At 39.5% G+C, this 24017-nt stretch overlaps 1 protein-coding gene and 1 long non-coding RNA gene across 6 annotated transcripts; one reads left to right on the top strand and one right to left on the bottom strand.

Annotated features, from left to right (window-relative positions):
- LOC111251562 (uncharacterized) lies at window positions 1-24017 on the top strand. 5 transcript variants are annotated; one of them, XM_022808256.2, is made up of 9 exons: window positions 1-2177; window positions 19908-20036; window positions 20225-20344; window positions 20903-21006; window positions 21619-21721; window positions 22108-22236; window positions 22704-22774; window positions 22964-23137; window positions 23602-24017. In XM_022808256.2, exons 2-9 carry the CDS (start codon window positions 20013-20015, stop codon window positions 23780-23782), a joined length of 906 nt encoding a protein of 301 aa, XP_022663991.1. In that variant the 5' UTR covers window positions 1-2177; window positions 19908-20012; the 3' UTR covers window positions 23783-24017. The 5 variants fall into 5 exon arrangements, with proteins under 5 accessions (XP_022663991.1, XP_022663972.1, XP_086844072.1 ...); XM_022808237.2 differs by lacking the exon at window positions 1-2177 and adding an exon at window positions 8714-9523; XM_086987946.1 differs by lacking the exon at window positions 1-2177 and adding an exon at window positions 8721-9404.
- LOC147758818 (uncharacterized) lies at window positions 1220-6806 on the bottom strand. The gene is made up of 2 exons (XR_015326997.1): window positions 5326-6806; window positions 1220-2675 (listed from the first exon to the last, which is right to left on the bottom strand). It is a non-coding gene; the product is annotated as an uncharacterized LOC147758818 (long non-coding RNA).

The raw sequence follows: 24017 nt of genomic DNA, 5'->3' as shown, positions 1-24017 counted from the left end.
ATATCTACATGTGAATATTCTGTAATTTAATAATTCTGTCACTTATTCTGTGGGTTTACTAATTAAACCAACCAGAAGACTCAACTCAGATAGAGAAGGCTGCAGGCCAATATGTGTAAAGCAAGATGTGGGCGTGAAAGATTTTTAGCTAAGTACCGAATTTAGAGATTCGTTGAAATCAGAACTGAATCATTTCACCGATTTGGATGGTAGGTCAGACTACTTGCAGATTTCTGACGAAGTTAATCTATCTCGTATAGTAATAAATCATTGCGCTAATTATAATATACTATTTAAGGACAAATGTCTAGCCCTGTCTTATACAATACTTGGATAGACACGCTCAGTAATTTCTTATGCAACTAAGACTCACGGAATTCGTCGCCACCATAACGTTTATACCAGACTTTTGTTTTTCATTGCGTTTATGCTTATGACTTGAGCCTTTTAAAAAATTGAAGCTAACATTGTTCCCTTTAAGGTACATAACGACCATTCGTTCAATCACAATGGAAGCGTAGCAATCGGAGATAGCTTCCGACCGGCGATCACAAAAATCCATGCATGTAAATTTAACGTAAACCAGCTGACTTTTACTTCCACTGCCATTTTCTTTCACATTTTCTGCATTTCACCTAGCAGCTTTGTGAGATGTCAAGACTCATGGCAACTACATTTGTACGCCTGTAGCACTATTTTTAACATTAGGCCTGTGTGTTCAATGCGTACCGTTGAATAAAAAATTAGGTCAGCGTGCAGGCTGTATTCAACCTAAACGTTATACTGAGCGAAATCTATCGCGCTTGACCGCTGTGTATAAGTGGAGTGGTACTAGATAGTAGACATGCGGCTCAATTGTTCTCCGTCGATTAATGGAGCCTAGCTTAGAAAATGAAAAGCCATGCACATACGTCTGCCCGAGCAGTTTACTTATCGATCGTAGAATAAGGGTTCAAGAACGTTTGCTAGAACGACACTCATCACGGAACTCGTCGATAGCCATCTTGGCTTCAGTTAGACGACTTAAGATTTAACCCCAGTAGCGCAAAAGCCTGACCATTTCGGTACAATTGATGCCAGCGCGATAGGGCAAATCCAGGCCGATGCCGTATCTTGATAGTTACTAAACATAGCGGATTTCTTTAAATTAGGGTCTTCGACATGTGCCGACTCCGCATAAAGGCTCTATGATATATCGATAAAAAAAAAACTAAGTGGAAACACATTTGAATAATTTATTGACAACGAAAACAAATCGGTATTTCTACTCTGTCTCGTGCTTGGGTTAGGTCACCATGTCTAGCTCCAAGAAATCGCGTTTGTAGGCCACCAAACTTAATATTTTCTTATTTCTATATTAAGCATACGATTCTGTTTGTGAATCATAAACTGCGCACGTAAAAAATATAGTCGATTACATCAGAAAGGGGTTCGTTATTGTACGTATATAGTTCGTTGTCTGTATAGACGCCATTTAGCAGTCGAGTAACTGTGGCGGTCTCTTTTACCTTAGTGAGTCAAATTTCAATGCAATACACAGAAACCAGTGAATCTTCGTTACCCTAAGTATTATTTCACTAGGGAAAAGGGAAACATATGTGTTTTCGTTTTCATGTGTATGTTTAAGTCTTCAGTCACTGTCTACGTCATATTATTACAAAGCCCTTTTGAGTCCTGTGTACTAGATTTTTTATTAACGGACTGTAACGAGACCTTCCTAAGTCATTGCTGAATCATCAAAACTATCTACATTTAGCTTTATTTACGTTTAACGCAAAAGTCCTACACTCGATCCCGACTGTCAATTGCACCGCTTGACAAAATCGCAAAGGCACTTTATCGACACTGCGATTTGAAATCTTTTTCATTATACATTATAGTCAATTAAAGCACAACGCTTCTAGTAACACTTCGCTTTATACCAATAGGACTCGGTATTTTAGAGTGATAAAAACTTAACGTTTGCTTTTTTATGTATTTTCTAGCGTATTGGGTAAAAAGTGATATGGAGAGATGTCTTATTCGTTTGACTGGCGCACTGCGAGGTGAAAGAAATAATGCTTCGATGTTAGTCGAGGATACCGCAGAAGGGTTGACGAAGTTCCGCGCTGATGCTATATATTTACGGCGTCTCACCATAATGTTTTGCAGTCTCATCGAGAAGATCTGCCGACCAGGTATTATTGAATCTGGTGACGTGATTTTTGAGCACCAAAATGAAGTAACTGAATTATTTTTCTTGCCGGGTAGCCCTGATTACGGTCGGTCCACTAGGCTTACCACTACGACACGTCTCCGAGAAGAAACGTGTCTAAATATACAAGATGCTTTCGATTTGATTGCTCAGATATCACCGACGAAGCAGCTGTGAGATTAGAATGGGTGAGAATTTTGGGTTTACGCCGACTTACTTTTTAGCGTCCATATAATTTCCAATGAGCATTGTGTGTAATTAGTCACCGACTGGCGCACATATCTACGTTCCCTTTAGACTACTGCCTTTCCAGCATCTCTTTGAAAATTTATTCAAAGGTAAGGATATACTGTGGTTCATTTCTGAACGATATTCTTTGACAAGTGAATTAAGCGTTGGTGTGAAACCCACTTTTTCAACTGGTTTTTATCCTCAAATTCGCCTTAGTAGTTGTTCGGTAGTGGTCCTGCGATCTGGGTCTCTGTAATGTATTGTACAACTGTAACGTATGCTTCAGCAATCGAATAAAGGCTTCTGCTGTCCTTCACTATTGGTTCAAGTCGTACATGACCCTTTCGTTTCATACCTATACACAGTAGTAATACGGTCTAGAATGATCATTTAGTAACGCGCGAGGTTTTAAAGAGTTCCAAGATTTAGACTGGATAAGTACTAAATGTATTTGTCTTCAGAATACAGGCAGATATCGATGTTTCTACATTTTAGTGTGTCATGTATGTATTTGAAGGGCTCCACAGTAAAACTCTAACTGTGAGCTTCAATCTTCGTTGAGATTCCAGACCTCTGACTGTCTTGTTCCTATAATCAAGGTAAAGTAATGCTTGACCTTTAACTAGAACGTCCCAGGGTAAGCACTAAAATTACGGCGTACGCACCCGTCAATCAACAGACCAATGTTTTCGATGCTCGATTGAAGTGCCCTATAGATATAACAATATCTAATCAAGTCGGTGATGATTCCAGATGCAATCGACCAAAGTTAGACCAAAAATAAATGAGAGGACTGATCTCATTAATTTGGCATGCTGTTATTTTGGGTTCTATTAAATTTGCTGTATATGTATAGATTATTCAACATGTACAAATAACTGCTCAACATTGCTGGTTAAATTTAGGGCATTTGAGTCGCTATGAAAGTTACTTTTGTTAGGTTTAAGGGTTAGTGCTAAAAATCTAAAAACGGTCGTCCTCTAGTGGGCTGCTCAGACAAAAATAACCGAAGGCATTTAGCTCCTATCAGTGGCAGACGCCCATCTTTCCAAACGAATACTTAATATAATTTAACAGCTCTTAAATTGATTACAGAGTAACAAGCCTTAGATTAAGTGCAATTTTCACACGGATAAAAATTTTAGCAGTGGTACACAGAAATGTTAGAAGGTCATCGCTTTATAAACTCTTGTGTACGATAATAGCTATGTAGGTACTTGGCTTTGTTGGACAAAATTCGGACGTCTTCATCTAAAGATCATCAAGAAATCTATTGGGATTCCGATCCAAAATCACTCAAGGGTTCTAGGCTTTGGTAGGGATCGATTATATACAGTTTGACTTATATATTATAGAGTACAGACTACAAGTTGCCGATATATGTGACGTATGATATATCATGCGGCTCGGTAATGACAAACTATAGTCGTTCACAAATAGCTGACGAATCTTTAAAAATCAATTTAAAAAGATGGACACTTCCAAAGCATGTTGGATTTCTGTATGGGCGCCTCGGGCCTTAATGGACGCCTTTAGCGGTTTTCATTCAACCGGCAACACCAACTGACTGCGTCATTGAACAACTCCAAGTAGCAATTTTCGGTTTCGCCACCGAGTACCACGCAAGACGCAATGGCCTGTATGGAATCTGTGAACAACTACATCCTCCTCTTTGGAAAGGCGTTTGTATATTGTATATATATATATATATATATGTCTATTAAATGAAGGCGTATTTTTTCTTCTTCTATGATCGTAAAATTTCAGAAATTTTCTATTGATCGAATACATTTATACTACTAAATTCGACATTCTTCAGCACACGCACCGATCATGCTTTGCTCTCTATAGTTACCCGTTTGCTGCACTTTTTTGTGGCTGAAGCGAGAACTAATCCTCGAATTGGACAGTGAATTTTTCGAATACATCGCAGTATCATAAGAAAACCTGTTTGGTTTTCGTTTGTCTTCATGAGATATGCTTTTCAAGTGAAGTTCCTTAAAGCACCGTCAATCGATTCCCAAATCAGGGTTAACTTTTAGTAGTATTTGAGCATAAAATTTAACATTGGGCAATAAAACTATATTGATCGCTCGATGCCGCTGGTGCTGTTGTGCTCAGAAATTAAGGAAAATTGAGACTTTAAGCTGTCTGTGCGCACGGCAGCTTTGTCTGAACACGTCCTTAGGCGTAGATGTATGTATGTATGCGCCTAGGTTTCGATAGCTTTTTATACCTATCGTTTTGTCCATCATCGGCATTCTGTTGAGGGTTACCAAAGCTACGATGTTCCTTCTAATATAATCTGATAGAGTAACAAATGTCATCACCAAAAAAAAACGTCATCAGAGTACCTTACAGGCTCTACGCAAATAAGCTGATCGTTTACAGGGTAGCCATAAAGCGTTGAAAAAGCGGACCGCTTATTTCTAGAAATAACAAACAATTACCAGGCTAAATCGTCATCAGCGCGTTAGACCGTGATGGCCCAATAAAAATAATTGCATGAGGATATTTTCGGTTGATCAGAGCATTGCCGTGTTAAAAGATTTACATTCTAAGCAGAATCGTACAGGCTCGAAACGAGAACATCTAATAAAACAATACGTTGAACACATCGATTTGATAATTCAAGTGCATATATATATGACTATTATTTTACAATGTTATTACGGTAGCATAGTAGATGCTATTGCATTGACTGGGTTTGTAGCATAAGGGTAGAGCGGGGTTAGAACGGAAAGTACGACGAATCATAAAATTTGCAGTCAGTCAGTTCGATATACACTTACCATATCTACTTATCTCAACGCTATCATATTTAAATGTCTATGGAGGTATATATTTTAATACCGAAAATATATCGAGAGAAATGATCAAGGTCTATCAATATATTTTACCTATTTAGGCTTATTGAAGAATCTGCTACGACACGCATTGAGCTCCTGTATCCATGACGAGCCGTTTGAAACAGTAGCAAATAAGGTTCGCGCGCAGTGGTTGTGTTGTTACGTATTGTCACTGACTTTGGCACATTCGCCATCTGAAAAACATCTGTCCTATTCCGTGAATTGGCAAGCCCTTTTTACAACCTAGCTGTTTGTGTTGCCGCTGTTAGCCTTTAGGTTCAGGCCGAAGCAGAAACTAGTTTGTTAGTACTAGCGTATAGTTTTGTAGCTGATGCAATGGACTGACCGTAAAATTCTCCTGAAATCGCTTACTGCCCATGTTGATATAGACTAGAACGACACTGTCGAATCACTTAGCAGAACGTCTAAGCCGTTGGCCCTGAGCGGAAATCAACTTTTGCTTCTGTCAGCTATTAATTGGAACAAGAGAAGGGTCAGTGCCTCCCGTAGCAGTCGTAAACATACTGAATTTCAAATATATTCGTCTACGACTGTCGACGTTCCAACGACCCATAATGTTCTCCTACAAGTTGTCCTGGAGCGGTCCAAGGAGACTGACCACCAGTAAGACCACAACGGGCTGAATGCTTTATCGAAAAACAGGCTGTTTAGGAAGCAAGACAGAGGGATGGATACTTGCTACCATCGTGAGGCAGTATCTACTGGACATTTTAGTCCTACTCTACTTGCTGTCCAAGTGTAATATAATGTTATCGGAGCAACAGAAGCAGTTACAGTAAGCTCATGATAATAATAATATCTACGTATTATTGCGGACGACACATAATTATGTTCTTCTCATAGAAGTGTGGTACGGAGCGACTATGCGCTTCGTGTGATGTCTGAAGCGCCGACGATACGATGATATAGCGGGATCAACTGCGGCTCAAGGTCCTGTGAGACGAAGCCGTTACGACTACTGTGACAGTTGAAGGCGTAAGCCACAGTCAATCTACTTTTGTCTGGTGACCGAACCAACGCCCGCTGTTAGCGTAGCAGAAAATTATGTTTACAGCATAATATACAGATTAACAAATGGAGATGCTCTTTTCAGAAGCACAGTCTGAAGTATAGGCGTACAGCCAGGCGTGGTCCTACGATAACTCTAGCCAGTCCAGGCATACAACGGGCCGTTGTGATTTTAAATGATCTATGCGGATTTTTATTGGTAGAATATGGCAGTATTATTGTCGTCATGCGGAAGGAAGTTAAGCTGTGCAAGAACTCGCTTACGAATGAATCAATGGTTCAGTCTTACATATTTTAAATATTATTATATTATCTGTATAATATCAATATTAATAAATAATAATATTATAGTAGATATAATAATTATTATTATATTAATATGTAAGAGGCGATCTACAATACGTATTGAACGAGATTAGCTAAATTCTTCATAGTTTAAATAGGTTTTCGAAAAATACCAAACTGCACAATATCTATAATCGTCCCTTCGGCAGCGAAGAAGGTGTAATAGCTCAGAGAGAGCTGTTACAAACTGATACTAACAGGACATTCAAGTAGCAATTTGACTCCATTTTCTCTTTATTCGTAGGCCAGCAATTGGTTCTCCATACAATAGGTCTTCATTGCGATGTATATTTCATTATCAGTAGCCATGAAGCAGAGGCGGGAAGAAGACAATGCGAAGGGGCTCTTCTATCATACCTCGTGAGCCTTCACTATGATTCATACTTTTTGCAAAAGATGGCGCGTACTGCTAATATTCGTGCGTTTGATTTTCGCTATGTGTTATATTGTGTCTGGGTTTTTACTGCCATCGACGTGCCACACAACCGTTCATCACTAAATCGATGAAACGAGGTCTACCCCAATTAGATAAAGAGCTGAATGAATGACACAACGATACCTGCGCAAGAGGAACGGATTTTCCGAATTTCGGCATGTAAACCTGAGCAATTTTCAAGCAGCTGCTAATTTTTACTTGTTACAATAATTCGGGAGATTTGCTTGAAGCTAGTGAACCAGTTATTACAGAGCTGGTCATGTTTTTCGAACTACCATTTTTTTTTTGGGAACTGTACACGCTTCTTTTCACCTACCTCTAACACAATGATAGCACAGATGAGATCGTAATTTTTATTTGGATTTTTTAAAACATCTCGCAATTCCTATTATCAGCCTTCTTAGTCCTCACGAACAGGTAGGTAAAGCAAAATTTTTTATTAAAGAGAAATTTTTCACCGAGTCGATGTATGATAAAGACATATGCATTACGGTTTCTTTTATGCCAAATGCTTAGTATGTATTATGCTACAACGGTATATTGGCTTGTTGAAGACATTCCAGATCTTGATTTCGATGCAGGTGATATGTAAGGCAGCGAAGATATATGTATTTTCTTCTCGTTCGTATATCTATATAATTATGGAAAAACATAGAATTTTAAGGCACACAAATGTTTTCTCAACTGGCCATTTTAAGCATACTTGCCCAAATAATTTCGGCTTTCTACTCTACATTGTCACGCGCGGCTTAGGTCAAGCGTGATCGACTGATTAAATTACTTTAACCTTTCACCAATTGTTAAGGCAAGGTTAAAGCGTCGATGCTAAAAGAAGCCTTTGTTTACATTTGCGATTAGTTTCCGTTATAGTCTTCTAACGAAATACTTGATAGCATTATTGGACTGATTTTCTGCCTTAAAAGAAAACTCTTTTTTATAATTTACCTAAGAGGTTCGCCTGAAACCATCGAACAAAGCCATCCTTGTCCTAAACCACGACCGTACTACGAGCTGATATCGAGTACGAAACACAACCATGGTAGGGATATATCCGAACTTTTAAATAGGGCCGTACTTATGGATGATTCCTAAATGGTTAATTTCTTGTTTTTCCGCTAGACACATTTTCGACATAATTTACTGAATGCGGATCGTAAGCCATCTGTTTGGCCTTGAATTTGAATAAATATAACACATCGCTATATATATATATATATATATATAACTAGAAAAAATTTTACATCAGATTAAACGTGCCAGATTGTTTGCGCAATTTCCAAGCGCTCAGAAAAAAACTTTTGCTTAACTGGGTGGAGTCGGCCGCTGCTTTCACGAAACATACAATCATTAACAAAAAATTTAACCAGTAGGGTATCGACTGACCAGAACTTGGATCTGCAGTGAATAGCCACTTGTCCATAGGCATGTGTACATTACTTTACCCATAATAATATAACCCCCTGTCCGACTGGCAGTTAATACTTGGCAGATCAAACCTCATTCATGTAATCCATACTATATTCGACAACTCAGTCTGCGTATAGGAGCTGATGTGATAGCAGTAAAGTCGTCATGATATCTTGCTAGTTTCATATATATATATGTGTATATTGTTTCCAGCCAAAATGACCTACTCCAGCGCTCCGTTCAGTTGGTACAGCGCGTCATTGTATCGTCACAATGAAAATGTGTACCACTATCGAAAACCAGAAATTGCTCATAGCCGACTTGCAAACAATCAACACTCGAGCTACCTGCTACGGGCCCATCAGCGTACAAGGCAATAGTCGGCGCGCCGGGGTGACGGCGTATCACACCTAGTGCAACTGCACCTAGAGCCATGCTACTCAAGCTAAGCCTAGCGATTTGGAAACTTCATTGTCTATTGCCTCGTTCATCGATTGGCGGAGCGAATGAAAAGCTTCTTTATTGTGCCATGCGCCTTTTCTGTGTGTGCCTATTGATTTAAGTCCGTAACACGTGAAGGGCCTGCCGTCTATGTCGACCCGCTTCTCGTTGCCCCAGGCATCGAAGATGAAGAAGAAGCCTCTGGAAGCATTGTCATACGATTAATAAGCGTTGACGAACACGACTATTACTGCTACGACTGCGGATCCTGAAACGGCTTCATGGTGTATGTGGCCCCCTTTCCTGCCTTCACGAGAATGAGGAGTACTGCAATTCACCAGACGAAAAGCCAATATACCAGCCGAACGTTCCAAAGTATGAGCTGAAGTGTGTCCCGGGTGGTCCTTTGGCTGTTCCGTCCGTCTGTCGCATAGATAGGATACCGTACCCAGTGCTGGTTCGCACTTTCACGGTGAAGGGTCGTTCCGCCTCTGTTCAAAGCGAGATGATGACTCTGATAGAATGCGCGAATACGCTATATGGATAGTCATCGAAATTGTTGAGGGTGTTTCTAACACCAGTATCAAGCGCGTCCGTATTCATCAAATGTGTATATAACATAGATAAAATACAACGGCTAAGCAAGCTAGTTTAGCGCATAGTTAGCGGTATTAGTGCGAGATACCTGTGCCAAGATCCAGAGCAGGCTGTGTATTCGGTGCAAGATTAGAACTTGCTGTTTCTTTATTATTAGAAAGTAGTAAATTGAAGGACGTCTTTGACTGAAGACATACACTCGTCTATCAAGCAGTCACAAGATAGTCCTATTGCGTAGAACAAAGCCTTGTGTGTTCCAAGTGTAGTAATCGTCCAGATGACAGAAAAGTGTTGTAGCGTCGTCAACAAGGGGCTTGTTTCGGCTGGTATTGTGTAAATAACGTACAGCATTTGCCCCGTGTAAAACTATAACAACCGATTTTACCATTTATTACTTTAATGATGGATATATGCACATCAATAAGTGATCCTACTGGCACAAAAGTTGACTATTTTTCATGAAACAAATTAGGGATACGGTGGTATATGAGACAGCGCGCGGGATATACTGCATAGTCGACGGCGCGAAATCACCTAACGGATGTGCTCAGACCATCCGTAGTACTTAGAACAGATGATTAAAATTTTCCAGATATTTACAGGAAAATGGTAAGTTGAGACTGAAAATGGTATACTGCGTGGATATTATATGACGCTACTGTCTTAATGGTATACTCTTGGCCATAACTTGTATATCGAATAAACATGTTAATAATATCGGGAAAATCATTGTAACGTTAAAAAGAAAGTAATTTTTAGGCGTAGAGCATTTCTAAACGATACCGGCCATTCAATTTCTATTAATCAGATCACCGTATATTTGCAACATAGCCTAATATCGTAAATAGCAAAAAATGTAGGAGCTTTTTTCTGACACCGTAGATGCATTGCACGAAGTAGGCATGATGCAAAATCAGCATAATGGAACGTACCTCAGTTAGCTAAAAATGCTTTATAAATTCTGGTCTCTAAACATTTGCAACGACCCAAATCTATGGATAGCTGACTTTAAGTAAGGAAACCGTCTAGGTCGGGTTATTTCATGAGATCTGTTGACGAACTTAGAAGTTCAACGGCAACTATTTATTCTAGTGCTTTGTAAGTAGCCTTGTGGGCGTCGTATTCAAGCTAGCTAAATTACGTAGGGTAAATAAGAGCTGCTTGTGGGTCTTACTTGAAGAATTTACGGGACATTATGCGGGCGCCCGAAAACGGTGGTTTCTGCAGCTGCTCAATGCTCGAAAGTGTACCTTCCTAGATATACTGCCCACTGATCTCGCGCACCTAATAATTATATTTTCAACTGCAGATAATAGGAGGAAAAACATGTTGGCAAGCTAGCCATTCTGACAAAGACCCATTTCGGCGCAGTGTTTCAAAAGACAAGCGCCAACTTTTAAAGCATAGAGGAGTGTCTATAGTATATTGTTTGACGAAAATAAATCATTGAAGTCAAGCAGAAATACAACTGTTTCAGCTAGCAAGCTTAAGTGAAGACTAACGTAGCAGAAGCTTGCAGTACGCTGCTATCTTAACACGCGCTAATTTTGTACAGTTGTCCTGGTCGACTAAATAAACTCTTGACTTCTTACAAAGCAGCTTCCGTTCACGTGTCGAGTTCTTTTGTGAGGCTTGGATATCATCAACCTTCATACAACTAATAGCTGCTAACCATTCTATAACTGACTCCATTTGTTACGAAACAGTGGCAGCCTTCAGTGCGAAACAAACTTCGGTCAGTAATAGATTTTTTCCTTGATGAAGACTGCTCAACCTCATCAGAGAGGATGTTCACAAAACAAATCTGAAACTAATCTGGATTGTAAGAATGCACCACCTCTTTCCGTGTATGTCTGGTACTAATTTCAGCCAGCAAAACATTGACTCTACACCAATCAGTCATCAATCGAACCGATGTCAAATGGTCGATCACGTGTTGCAAGACTTGAACCCTAGCGAATAGAACGATTGTTGAAATGTCGTATTGGGATAGAAAAGAAATGATAAATTTCGTCCTTAATATTTGGCCAAAAGAAAAAGAGCGTTTGCATGTTGTCCTGAACAATGTTACCAGGCTTTGACTTACCATTCATTTACTGGGACATGATTTACTATAAGCTAATTGTGTATTATGTCGCATTCAGTGATGAAATCTTTTTTCTGATCATCATTCTGATAATTTTTCTGACTGGATAGCTCGCTTGGCGTAAAACTTGGCAGATATCTGGTTTGTTTTTGCTGTGCGATTCAACACGAATGTTTAGTCTTAGAGGGCGTAGGAAGCTCTGTTTGGTTTTTGCCGAAATTTGTTTGCGCATCCCGCTGAATCAATGTAAATTATTATTTTTAAAACAACTGACAGTTACCTCATTTACTACGTCGGGATGATCGCACGTATTTCATTGATACTGTTTTAGGGTTTTGTGTATTTTTGCTATTACGAAATAGAAGGTGGAAAGAAATAGAAAATAGCGTGAGTACCATGTATAGAGATCAATGCTATATGCGGGTGTTCCGTGACTATGGAGACCTGGGTCCGAAATGTCCCATAGAGTTTTAGACAGAAAATAAATAATAATAATAATGTAACTTCCGTTCATAGGTCAGCACCAAAGTCATGTCAAGCAGTTCAGTCACGTTGCATGAACAGATATCGAGAGCTGGACCGTAGAATGGCAGGCCTCTGCCATGGTAGCTTAGCGTATACTTTAAGCTATACTCTATATATATATATATATGCGGGAACGTTCTTTAAGTTAAACGAATATATTACGAATGGGAACAACAATAATAATAAAGACATATCGGAAGCGTCCACTGGTACAAGCAATTGGAAAAGCCAGTTACTGGCTATTAAATGACTGCGCTGTTCGCCGCATCCTTGCAACAATAACATTTACTCAAGATTTCATCCATCCGCGTAACGTTTCTTTTACTCAGGTGTTACTATGTTTCACGTGTACCTAATTGGACTCCTGACGCCTAGAGTCCAATCCAGAGATCTATTGAAGAATCGAACCGTTAGCTTACCAAACATTCTCAACACCGTGTTTATCATGTCACCGTTGACAATTTCGTTCGTCACCGGTACAGCTTGCAATCACTCGGGAAAAAAAGCTTACATAGAATACTATATAGAAACACCATCATATTTTAGTCAGTGCTATAACGGCATATAAAATTACCCGAGCATTACTATAAACGTGCACTGATTTGGATGGTTCCCTACCGCCATTACGGGAGCGATCGTTCGAAGCTGAACCACTTTTAAGTGAAAGAACCAGAGTAGTATTGTACTCCCATTGGCACATGCCCACACGTGTGAGCAAAGTAAAGAAAGTTTCCAGATTGTATAGCCGATCTCTCGCAGCTTTTACTAGATAGCGGTCGTTTGTTTGCATCCTCTTTGTAAGCGTGTTTTCTTGAGTTATTTAGAAGAAGCCGCCATTGTCGTAGCCTTCCGTACCTAGATTTCTTCGTACGTCCGAGCAGAATATTCAGATTTTTCCGCACACACATTATCTTCACTCCTATCGATAAGTGCATTTAAAAAGATTTTCTTCACGTACGTTTAGTCTCTTAAGACTTCTTGACAAATGCGTTTTACTCCGTATATGCTGGCGTTTAATATTACCAGGATGGGACCACTTGATACATGCCGTTCGCCTCACAACGTTATTGATATCCCCATGAACATATTTAGCGACGAACGAACGGATACATATATTTGACGGCATACATTTCCTCTCGAACGCCCCTCGCGGGCAGTCAGTGGTATGTGGGAAATGCACGTACGTCAGTTGTTTATATGCAGTACAAATAAAGGCAGAGACGATAAAGGATGTAGGACGAGGAAACTTTTTTGTGTGTTGTGGACATATTTGAATAATTGCCCCTTTCTCTACTTCGCCCTTCTAATTAAGTTGTGCTGTGAGAGGCGCAGTTTCGTCGCCTCTTCCATCGTTACCTTTTAGCTTCTCGTTGAAGGTAAAGGATTGGACTAGCCGTTCGCTCGCTGTACAGTCCGGACCAATCCCGCAGAACATACTACGATTTATTATAAAGATAACTGGTAATTTTTTTAGTGTTCAACATAAGCAGATATAAATGGAAAATAATATAGATAAAGCTCTTGCAAAAGACTATAATTTGTAGCGACCTAATTTTCAAGATCAATATTATATGAAGGTATGTAATATTGTTGCGCTTAATTAAATTAAGCGGACAGAAATTAAAGATGACCCATTTTTTAATGTGGTGTCGTAGGGTACATCTCCAGTGCATCAGTATGTGTGTGGGTAGGTGATACTCCGTAGTTTGCCAATTAATTCAAAAAGAAAATAATATTTAATAGACCGCGTAGGTCTAAGCAATTATTTGCTCGTTGTCATGGTTGAAATTTACCTATAATAAGCATATTACGCCAAGTTCAGGCCTCGTCTAATGAAGGCAAAAGCCGCTAGGTGCAACTCATCGATCATTACTCCTGCCCACTCAAAGCCAAGACAATCAGTCTAACGCGTTATCCAAGGTTTTTATTGGAGTGGCTTTTGTTGGTCGCTCAATGGCATTGTATCGTCGTCCGATCTGTTGTTGAGGCATGAAGCTTTCAGCCATTCAGCCATTCAGGATAATACAGTATAAATTCATCATCATTTTTATTACGTGAAACCGCTTTTGCGCGCGAATAGAACGAGTCCTTACATGAACCTTCTCAACCTCTCAGAGCAGCAGTAATGGTAACCAACGCATATGTCGATCACTACATGTTTGCTGTTGTCCTGGTATAAAATATATAGGACATGTACTATTTATGGTGGCATCTAAAAATGAGCACCCTACCTTGAGTACGAGTCGATCGTTATAATCCTTTTGTGGATACTTAGCAACACTTATAATAATGTTAATAACCTTAGTTATTCAACGGGTTTCGGTAGTCCGAAGGAAGAATGTGTATACTACCCCGATAACTGTCGGTGGATCTTGTAGACAAAGTATAGATTATGTACACTTTTAGCCTGTAGGCGCAGATGAATCGCTAAGAAAATCCATGGAAACGATCCAAAGTACCGCGCTTTGTCCTAGACAAAAAGATCAATGGACTATAAAACCGCACAAATCTTGTAGCGGGCTGCAATTTAGTTGCAGAAGCAGGTGTCCCTTGAAAGTAGTAGTAGCGGTAGCAGTAGCAGTAGCAGCACAAGAAATACAGTGTGTTCTCAGTTTATGGAACAAAACTTACTTCATGATATTTATATTAGGTGCATAACGGTACGTTGATTTGGGGCTGTTGCATCTTCTATCGCGAATTACGTAATAGATTATGATAATATTAACACAGCATCTAAAACGCTACATCATGCCTGCTGTTTACGATAGTAGGAAGGGACCATGAAGCCTTTGAGGTGTACATGTTGCATAAACACACTTGTATACGAACAAACAGATCTACAACAAGACTACGTTGCTACACGTGCAGTATATTCGATCAGGTTAAAAGCACGCATCTGTGGGCACTAATCGTTACGTTCGTGTACCGCGAATCGGTGTAAAGAACAACGACAAGTGATAGTATGCCGGTCTGTAAAGCCAGCAAAGATATTTTTGCTTGCAGGAAATTCGTTTTAGAACTTCACCGTAGACACCGCCGGCTCGCGGTACCATACCGCCTGGCGACGTGTCAGTTAGCCAGAGCGTTACAAGTTAAGCCCGAACGGGTAGATGCCGACTCAAACTTCATTCTATCGTCACCGGCAAGCTAGCTGGATTTTACTAATAGAAAAGCGACAGCAGCGCGTCGATTTAAACTAGACCGCTTTGACGCTTTTATTGCTACCGTGAATTAAGCTGTGAGGTCAATAAGGTCAACGACGCCATTTTGGGAGAGATTTCAGCTCGATAAGTAAGCGATTCGAGTCAACTCAGCTAGAAACGACGACACGAGCTAGTTGAAACAAGATTCAATTATACGCGTTAAATCATCAACGTAAGCTAGCAAGAACCGGCCGACGCCTCTCCAACACTGTGGTTCGAAATCGCTTTGACGTATCCGACAGACATGTATCTGCAATTGCACCATATAAAAAGATAGAGAACAATATAGCAAAAATTAATTTGCAGGTCGATGCTACGATTACGAAATACACCAGTCGAAATTGATTGTACATGCATCCATTCAGCTCAATTCATCCCGTTAGATGGCTCAGGCAAAATAGGTCTGCGATCTGAAACGGGGTTATCGGCACTCGCTTCAATAAACACTATCATTCTTTCAGCATTTTTTCCCTTTCAAAGCAGTGTATAGGAGGTGTCGATTAATAATACGCTTCATACCTATATCTTGCCGATGCCCTTGAGAAAAAGCGATAATATTTTGGCTCCGAGTTACGCTTTTATATAACTTATAAAATGTAACGCGTATACAGGCTAATGGATCGGCTCGTCAATTAGGAGTGACCAGTCAGTTTCTGCTGGTTGAAAGCAGTGTCCTGATCGCGCGAAAGCAGATTCATAATCAAGTCTACTACAAAAACGCTGGAAGGCTACAGCAGTGTGTACATATATGTATGTATAGAGAAGCGGGCTGCTTAAGCCGGCGAGGAAGACAACTTCACAGCCAATCGCTCTCCTTGCATGTATAGCCGCGACCCATTCATAAATATTCAGATATTTAAGTGTAATTCTTTTATCTATTACAAGCAATTACGTTGATCCGGCGGTATGTCCTCACCCCCCAGCCAAGTTCAGTTGCACCCAGTGAGTCCCACGCGCTGCGCAAAGCAGACCTTGAATGCATGTCGACTGGGATCCCACAGCTTCCAAAACCGGACGCACAACTTCAAATTTACGAAGTGATGTAGAGTGTTATGCTCAAAATTTCTGCTAGACGACCACAACGAAGGCTTCGGTGTCCTGACGTCTATCCTGCTGTACTACTTCTGCCCGATAAGGGCCATGCTTACCTTTTTCCAGTAACGAATTCGCAGATTTATTGTCCATGAAGTAAAAAGGGACCTTCGTCCGCGTGTTGACACACCGCATGTGCTCTAGGCTCTCTGCCCGGAAAACGCTGTACTGTCGCGCGGCGAACAGTTTCCTCTACAAAATTCTGAATGACTCTGGTCGCAGTTAGGAAGTCCGAAGACCTGCACAACCTGCGGAATTCGGGCCGCAGTCTTTTTGGGTCAGAACCATAGAGGAAAGCACAATATTTCATCTAACATATATGTATATGTATTAGATCAGGTACGATTGAATTATATTATACCCAAATATATTGTTGAGTACTTCTAATGCCAACGTAAGAGGGTTTTCTTGTCTCAGAGTTTCTTCGTGTATGACACTGAACGGCTTAGCTGGGATACTGCGCCTATTTCCATTGCTAAGAAGGACAGAGACCGCCGCATGGTTGCCTTTTTAAATATCATTGGGTCATCATAAAGGTCATTGGCCAGCGCTCACGACGGCTGTTGTCATTACCTTCGGGTATAGTCTGCTCTTGCAGATGTACGTTTAAGTGGTTGTTTTTATCGTGCTAGTACTGCGACTACAGTAAACATGTTTATGTACGGACAAGTTTATTTACAGAAACTGTCTATCGTGAATGAAATGCCCTGCCAGAATGAGGCCCACTACCAGAGACAAGAGTTTATAGACCGGGGTTACAAAAACCGAAACTCGAGCTACAGGGATGAGAATGAATTCAAGCTGCTTAGCAGTGGTGAACGGAGAACGAAAAATGCAGAGAACATGTAAACTAGATGAATCGTCCAGAAGTAACGGTAATATTGTTGTTTTTAGTTTTTAAAATTTAGCTTCTTCAAGTTATAGCTCCTTCTCACGAGTGGATGACAAGCGTCTGCAATTCTACTGTTACGGCTGTGCCGTGTAACGAACTTAGAACTGCGGCGCAGTATCTGAATTGCACTTGAGTAAATAATGGCTTCACGCCATTTTCGCCTAAGCGAAAGCGGGCTTTCGTCGTAGCTAATTGATTTTCATGACGCTGAAAGGCCAAAAATGATTGATCTTCTTGACTCGAGACGTTCGCAGTAAGAGACTAAAGGTACGAATATCTCTATGTCGTATATCTATGCTCATACCGATATCTTTGATAAAGGGTGTGACATAAGAGTAAACTTGGCTACTGAATCTATTGAAGTGCGAACTTGGCAAGGCTTATCAACAGGTTCGAAAGCAGCAACTTCTATAACATGATACATATTTGAAGAAGGATTTACGCTCAGTCGGCGAGCATTGCCGTTTATTATTTCCAACTATTAATAGCAGATTATTTTTTCAATTCTGAAATTTTTCCACCTTTTTAAAAATATAGGAACCTATCGGTTCGTACAGATACACATCTTCGATTGTCAGTATCCGCAACCAAGCTAGCATTCAATACTTACTATTCCTTATAGTACAAGCTATTGAGATAAAGCGATCCATTAATTCAAAATCATTTACATGCGTGCGTATAACAATGGTTGTGATACCATGACACTTAAGGAAACGTTGAAAGCTTTTCTACCGTTGAATTATTTTACACACAAGGGAGTTTATTGCGTTGCGTCATCAACACCCCCATAGACGAGGGGCGGGGGAGCAGCATCAGCTGGATAGCTTTCCAAATGCGCGACGCCTGTCTGCACATTAAAATCATTTTCTATTCGTTTTCAGCATCTGTTTCAACGTCAGTTCCATAAGACACGACGTCTGTTTATCAATAGCTGTTGCGTGACCTTCTACAGAGAATTATCTGTAACATATGCATATCTTAGTAATGGGAGGGGTATAAGCTCGTCTTCGATTAATTTTATTTCATAGGTATACACACACATATATATACTTTTTTCATATTTGGCACCGTTAGACATCTATATATATATATATATATATATATATAATGTTATTTATCGTATTAGATATTTTCAAATAAACACACAAATATGAGACACTATTAATAGCAACTTTGGGCGCCACAACGACGATATCACTTCGTTCAACGGTTGCGCTTTACCACGAAACACGAAATTACGTGTCTTATGTAGCTGTGTGGTTTTTCGACTATATACTAATAACAATGACATATATTACATAACCTTTTTCGTTCGCGAAGCCAGCCTATAATTCCCAAGTAGATTGCTTTTTTTAATGCAGACGTGAACGTACCGCGTTCGTATATATCGAGGTATGTTCAAAATCGAGGGCAGTAATTTGATTTTATTGAAAATTAACAGCGAACAAATAAAATTATAAATTAGGCAAACAGTTTCATGATATTATCTTCGCCGATCCACCTAATAAATCTATCAGCTTAGACTCTGGAAGGATCCTAGAGCATAAGCCGTGTGCTTCCAAAACAACTACGCTTCAGTTCGGGGTAATAATGTAATCAGCACGTTCTTGTGGCGCGTAATTCTAAATAAGTAATAGCTATGTAGGATCAATCGTTCTTCTGCATGAAGTGATTCACACAAGCTTGAGGTTTATCGTTCTTAATCTTTTGAAAATACTTGCATAATATGAAGTTGAAGCTGAACGTATCAGGATCAGATGCGAGTGTTCTGCAGATATTTCCACGCCTCATCTTTTCAGCTAACGGTGTTGTATTATGCATGAGGCAGCAAAAAAAAACAGTGGCATTTAGCATGCGGAACCGTAGCTCGACCCCGAATTGTACCTTAGCAACGAAAGTTCGACAATAACTAGACAGATTTTCGTTTATATGCCTAGTGAGTGGCTCGAGCTAAACGATGCCGTATCTTCTTGAGAAGTCAGAATGAATTCTAGCCGTAAAAAAGAACCAACTTTCAATAAGCCCGCGGGCGATTAACGTCAGCACAAACCTATTGAATCAACGTTTTCAAGCGTGTGCCACATATTTATTATTATTTAACCTAAATTTACATTACGATATTTGCGATGGTACGCGATACTATATTGAAGATGCCACATAGCGCCATATATGATCTGATGTGTGCCACAGCTTTAGAGCTTGTGAAAATAGTTTTGTTAAGCACCAAAACAAACATCGCCTGTTTTGTATCAACCTATATTTTTCAGAGCAAATCAAGTGCATAATCCTTCTCACATAATCTTCGTCATATCTTCTTCTTATTTGGAAAAAGGATTTGCCAATACGTGCTTTTCTAAAACTTGGGCGAAATGTAACCTTACGGGACGCGTTGAGTCGTAATGAGTTAACATCATAAAAAATGAGAGTCTATTCGTCAGACCCGTTCAGTCAAAGCTGTTGTTACATATATATCTATAGGGGACTATGCGTAGTCTTATCAAGTAGTTTGCTTTGATGAGGGATTACCTGTGACCATGCAATTGTCGGTTTCTATTTGTCTATTTCGTTTTTGTCTCGTAGGAAGAACCACGCTTCAGATTCCACATATTAGGGCTACCCTACGATCGGATAGAGTCCCAAAGGCAAAATGATCTTCGGTACAGAACGCATAGAATACATTCTCACATGAATGTTGGACCGCTGTTGACAGTAAGTGGAATTTGTTGCCGATAGCATTTTTTCATACGCAGCTTGGTAGACCCTACATAAAGCTGTTTGTGTGAACGCACAATAACGTTAATAATACGTAGCTCTAATGACTAAAGTTCATAAAGGAAAAACTCTATGTGTTTAGCTCGATGTAACCCGTACGCTTAACTCTATCGGTTCTTCGACAGGCATTGCTCGTAGTTATCTTAATATTAAGTTTACCGTCGGATGGAGGAGGGGGCGCGTTGCTTCCAGCTGTGATCATTTTCAAGAACCCCCCATGGCCAGCGGCTCCACAGTCCCCAAAGGTGTTATCTTTTCTATCCTTAAGCATCCTTGACAAGGGACTTGTAATGATGTCGAGTGACTTTGGACTGTGTATTTGTTTTTTTTCTAGTTCTGATTTAAAATATGCCCGGATAAGGCACACATGATTTTGATAAGCCGTTTCTATTGAATTGACGGTCACGCGAAGATATTTGTTAGCTATTCTGTCTGTTGCAATCTTTGCAAAGGCTTAATTTAAATATCGGCTTTAGTTTTACTGATTACGGCTTCACATTGACCCTAAAATGATATAAATGATAATGTCAATAGAAACATTGGTAGATACCAATCCCAAAATGCAACAATGATCCCAATATTAGTCAAATATGTTACATTGTCGAACAAATCAGCGCTATTCCTTTAGCCAAATCGCGCTATTTTCAAAAAAGTTCTTCTGATTCAATCGAAATCCCCACTTGTGCCTGCATCTATCTGCTCTATTCTAGATGCATCATTCAAAGTAGAAATGATCTATATATATATATATATATGTACGTGCTTAAAAAATGAACGATGCCAGTTTCGTTTGTCATGAACAGGCAATAAAGATTACACCGCCTTCAAGACAAAAATATGCTCCCATTCCTCAACATTGTCCAGAAACAGGAAAAACTGTATGTGTCAACGTGCATAGCTATCCAGAGTAAGTAGAAGACCTACAAAAATTAAAGATTTCATTGATTTGATATGCATAATTCTAGCTTACTTTATGTCTTTAGCGTTTACACAAACCGACTGAGTTCATAATGTATGATTATACGCTAGATTGCATTCCTTCGACATAATGGATCCCTCTCAATACCGTAAGTGGCATGCTTCGTTTCAAAATGCACACTAACTTTCGCTTGATCGACTGCACTCTGTTATGAAGATCTGTATTTGCTCAGTTAAGAAACGAACAGAAACGAAGAAGTGGACGTGTTTTTTTCTATGGAGGACCTCATCTTCATGGCTGTCGCGAAATTCTCGCGATGGCCTACTATATACAGATAGGTCTAAAAATATACTAAGCAGACATGTCTTAGGAAAGCATTAGCTCGAAGTTTTGAGGAAAGTTATTTCGACATCAATTGTTATCGTATTTTCTTAGTACGATCACGGACAAACGCCAGGGTATTTCTATGTAGGAGATTTCATATTAACGAAGTGCCTTCCTTTCAGGTTTTCGAAAGTACTACCTTCATCTATAAGTATATTAAAACTAACCCGACGCAATGAAAAAATATTCTGAATATTTGTTTTTGTTGTCTTTCAGGGAGCAGTTATTTGAAATGGTACGACAAACCCGTTTCCGTGGGTTTAATTTCTCGTCAGTGTTTTTTGACGACCGAGATGGATTCGACGAACCTCATTTGCAGGTACCAATCTAGACAAAATCACATTACGAGGTCTACGGCAGTAGAAAGCAAAGTACAATTTCGAACAGCATCTGTTCCAGAACTTCAACTTCTTTTAAGTCAGTCTGCCCTTTTATCGATTCCCATAGAAGTCCAAGAAAGAATCGCGACATAAATGGTAAATAAAAGCCGTATATCTATACCCGCATACCGCACTGTCGTGGTAAATGCATTAGAGAAAGCTAGGATCGCAAAACCGAAAACACCGTAACAAGAACCACAAAAAAGGAAAAAAACATAATCAACAAACGAATATCTTTAAAGTTGTACTTGATACACAAGCATCTATTTTTTTTTTATCTAACTGCTATAGATCCTTGCTTGTTTATTTTTCGGTTATGTTGCAGACATGGGCTCCACAAGTACCTGCCCCCCCTCCGCCTATACCGCCCCTCGCCCACCCGGAAACCCCACCCACCTACTCGGTTGCCACCCTATTGCTGCTTCAGGATGAACCACACTACTCCTATGGAAAGGTGTCGCATTTAATATGATTGTTCGAATGGCAATTTCAGAATGTACTATAAGTCAATTATACACGTCTCAATAAATAGAGTCTTTACAGCTTTTTTTTTTTTTTTTTATTATAGTGGACGCTTCTTACTAAGCTGGTCAAAAAATTATATTCGCAAATTTTGCTTAAATACTCGAATTTAGGCATAACATTATGAGCTTCTTGACGCACATATTAGAAGGTACGCTAGGGATATAAGTTGAGGGCGTAATATTGACCAAAAAACACGCGCTATTAATCCATTCAAACGGATATTTTCATCAAAATATTATACAAGTTGTAAGAGGCAATTAACATAGTTTGTTAGTTTAAAAAAACAAAAAAACACTGCAGTGGGCGTAGAGAGTAGCTTATGCATTTTTTTTTTATTTAAACTTATGAATAAGTAACTATTGTATTCCTCTGTTATTTTCGATTTAATCTCGAAAGGCACATGCAGCCGCTGTTTCCCATGCAGCGCACCCCAATCCTTGGTGGGATATTAAGCACTATCCCAAAACGTATGTCCAATTTTATTCACTCATATTATATACAGTTGCATTAAGTATGTCCATATTTTTCTCTGATTCGCAGTCTGTCTTCATATTATTGTCATAGTTCTGACTTGACGATATCTCAATGAACGTACCCAGGTATAATAAATTATTGGGTTTAATAGCGTTTTCTTGTTTTTCATGGGACGATGAAAGGTTATCTCGTCGCAAACGAACTACAGAGAACAGCGTCGAACCAGCATGCGAGACGCGCCACCTATATATTTCTCCAAAGGCAGCTTTAAGTGACAAGAACCAATGGAAGTATATTGTCAACGTGCAAGAACGAGACCCACGAATCAGACAGATAGTCCGCGCTGAAATTTGCAGGTATTATAATGTTAGGCAATAAATAATATATACAAAATACAACAGCACATATACGAACATTATTTTTTTTATCTTTAAGTAAACTTCTATTTTTTTTGGGTGGGGGCATGGGTGACGGAGACACGCTCCAATATTGTCACTTTTCCTTTTATCTACAGTATTAGAGCAATCTGAATCTACTAAAAAAATTCGTTACACGGTTTTTTGATGACTCTAATGAGCTACAGCCATTCTGGTCAAATACTATTTCAGTACTGAAACTTGGTATCTGTGTGTTCTAATAGCGCAAGTTCCTACGGAACTTGAGTTGGGACCCTGCACCCGTATGTTGAAACATGCTTGGCTACGCTCAGCGTCCGTGTGCTGAACATTGGTTGCCGACATAACAAGCCACTTTGTCAGACGTTGTGTATTTGTTGTGTGTTATTATTATTATTATTAAATATTTTTGTGCATTTTTTCAGGAGCGTAGATGAAGCGTGTTCGTCCACTATCAGCCTGCCATTTGGGTACACATCGGTCTGCAAGCAGAAATACCTTAAGAAGAAACTTTTGAGTTTGGATATTGATGGAAGAGGCCTATCCGAAGAAAATTTCTTCGTGCCCTCGTGTTGCGTTTGCGAGCTTGTCCGATCAACTAAGTAATTGTTGATTGTATTAATTAACAATTAATTTAGTTAACGTGTGTGAGTGAATGTACAAATGAACGAGATTCTGAGTTGAAGATACACCAATATGTTGAATCCTAAGGACGAGAAGCTTTCCAAAAGCCGATCATCTTTGAGTATTATTAATAGTTATCTTCGAGAATGTTTGGAATATAGTATTAAAATGACTTAATGGACTTAATAAAAAACGGTAACTTATGGAATAAGAATGA

The sequence above is a fragment of the Varroa destructor genome, unplaced genomic scaffold (assembly GCF_002443255.2).
Source record: "Varroa destructor unplaced genomic scaffold, Vdes_3.0 BEIS01000001.1, whole genome shotgun sequence".
Classification (NCBI taxonomy): domain Eukaryota; kingdom Metazoa; phylum Arthropoda; class Arachnida; order Mesostigmata; family Varroidae; genus Varroa; species Varroa destructor.
The sequence above is the reverse complement of the archived record's forward strand: the minus strand, read 5'-3'. Positions and strand labels throughout refer to the sequence as shown.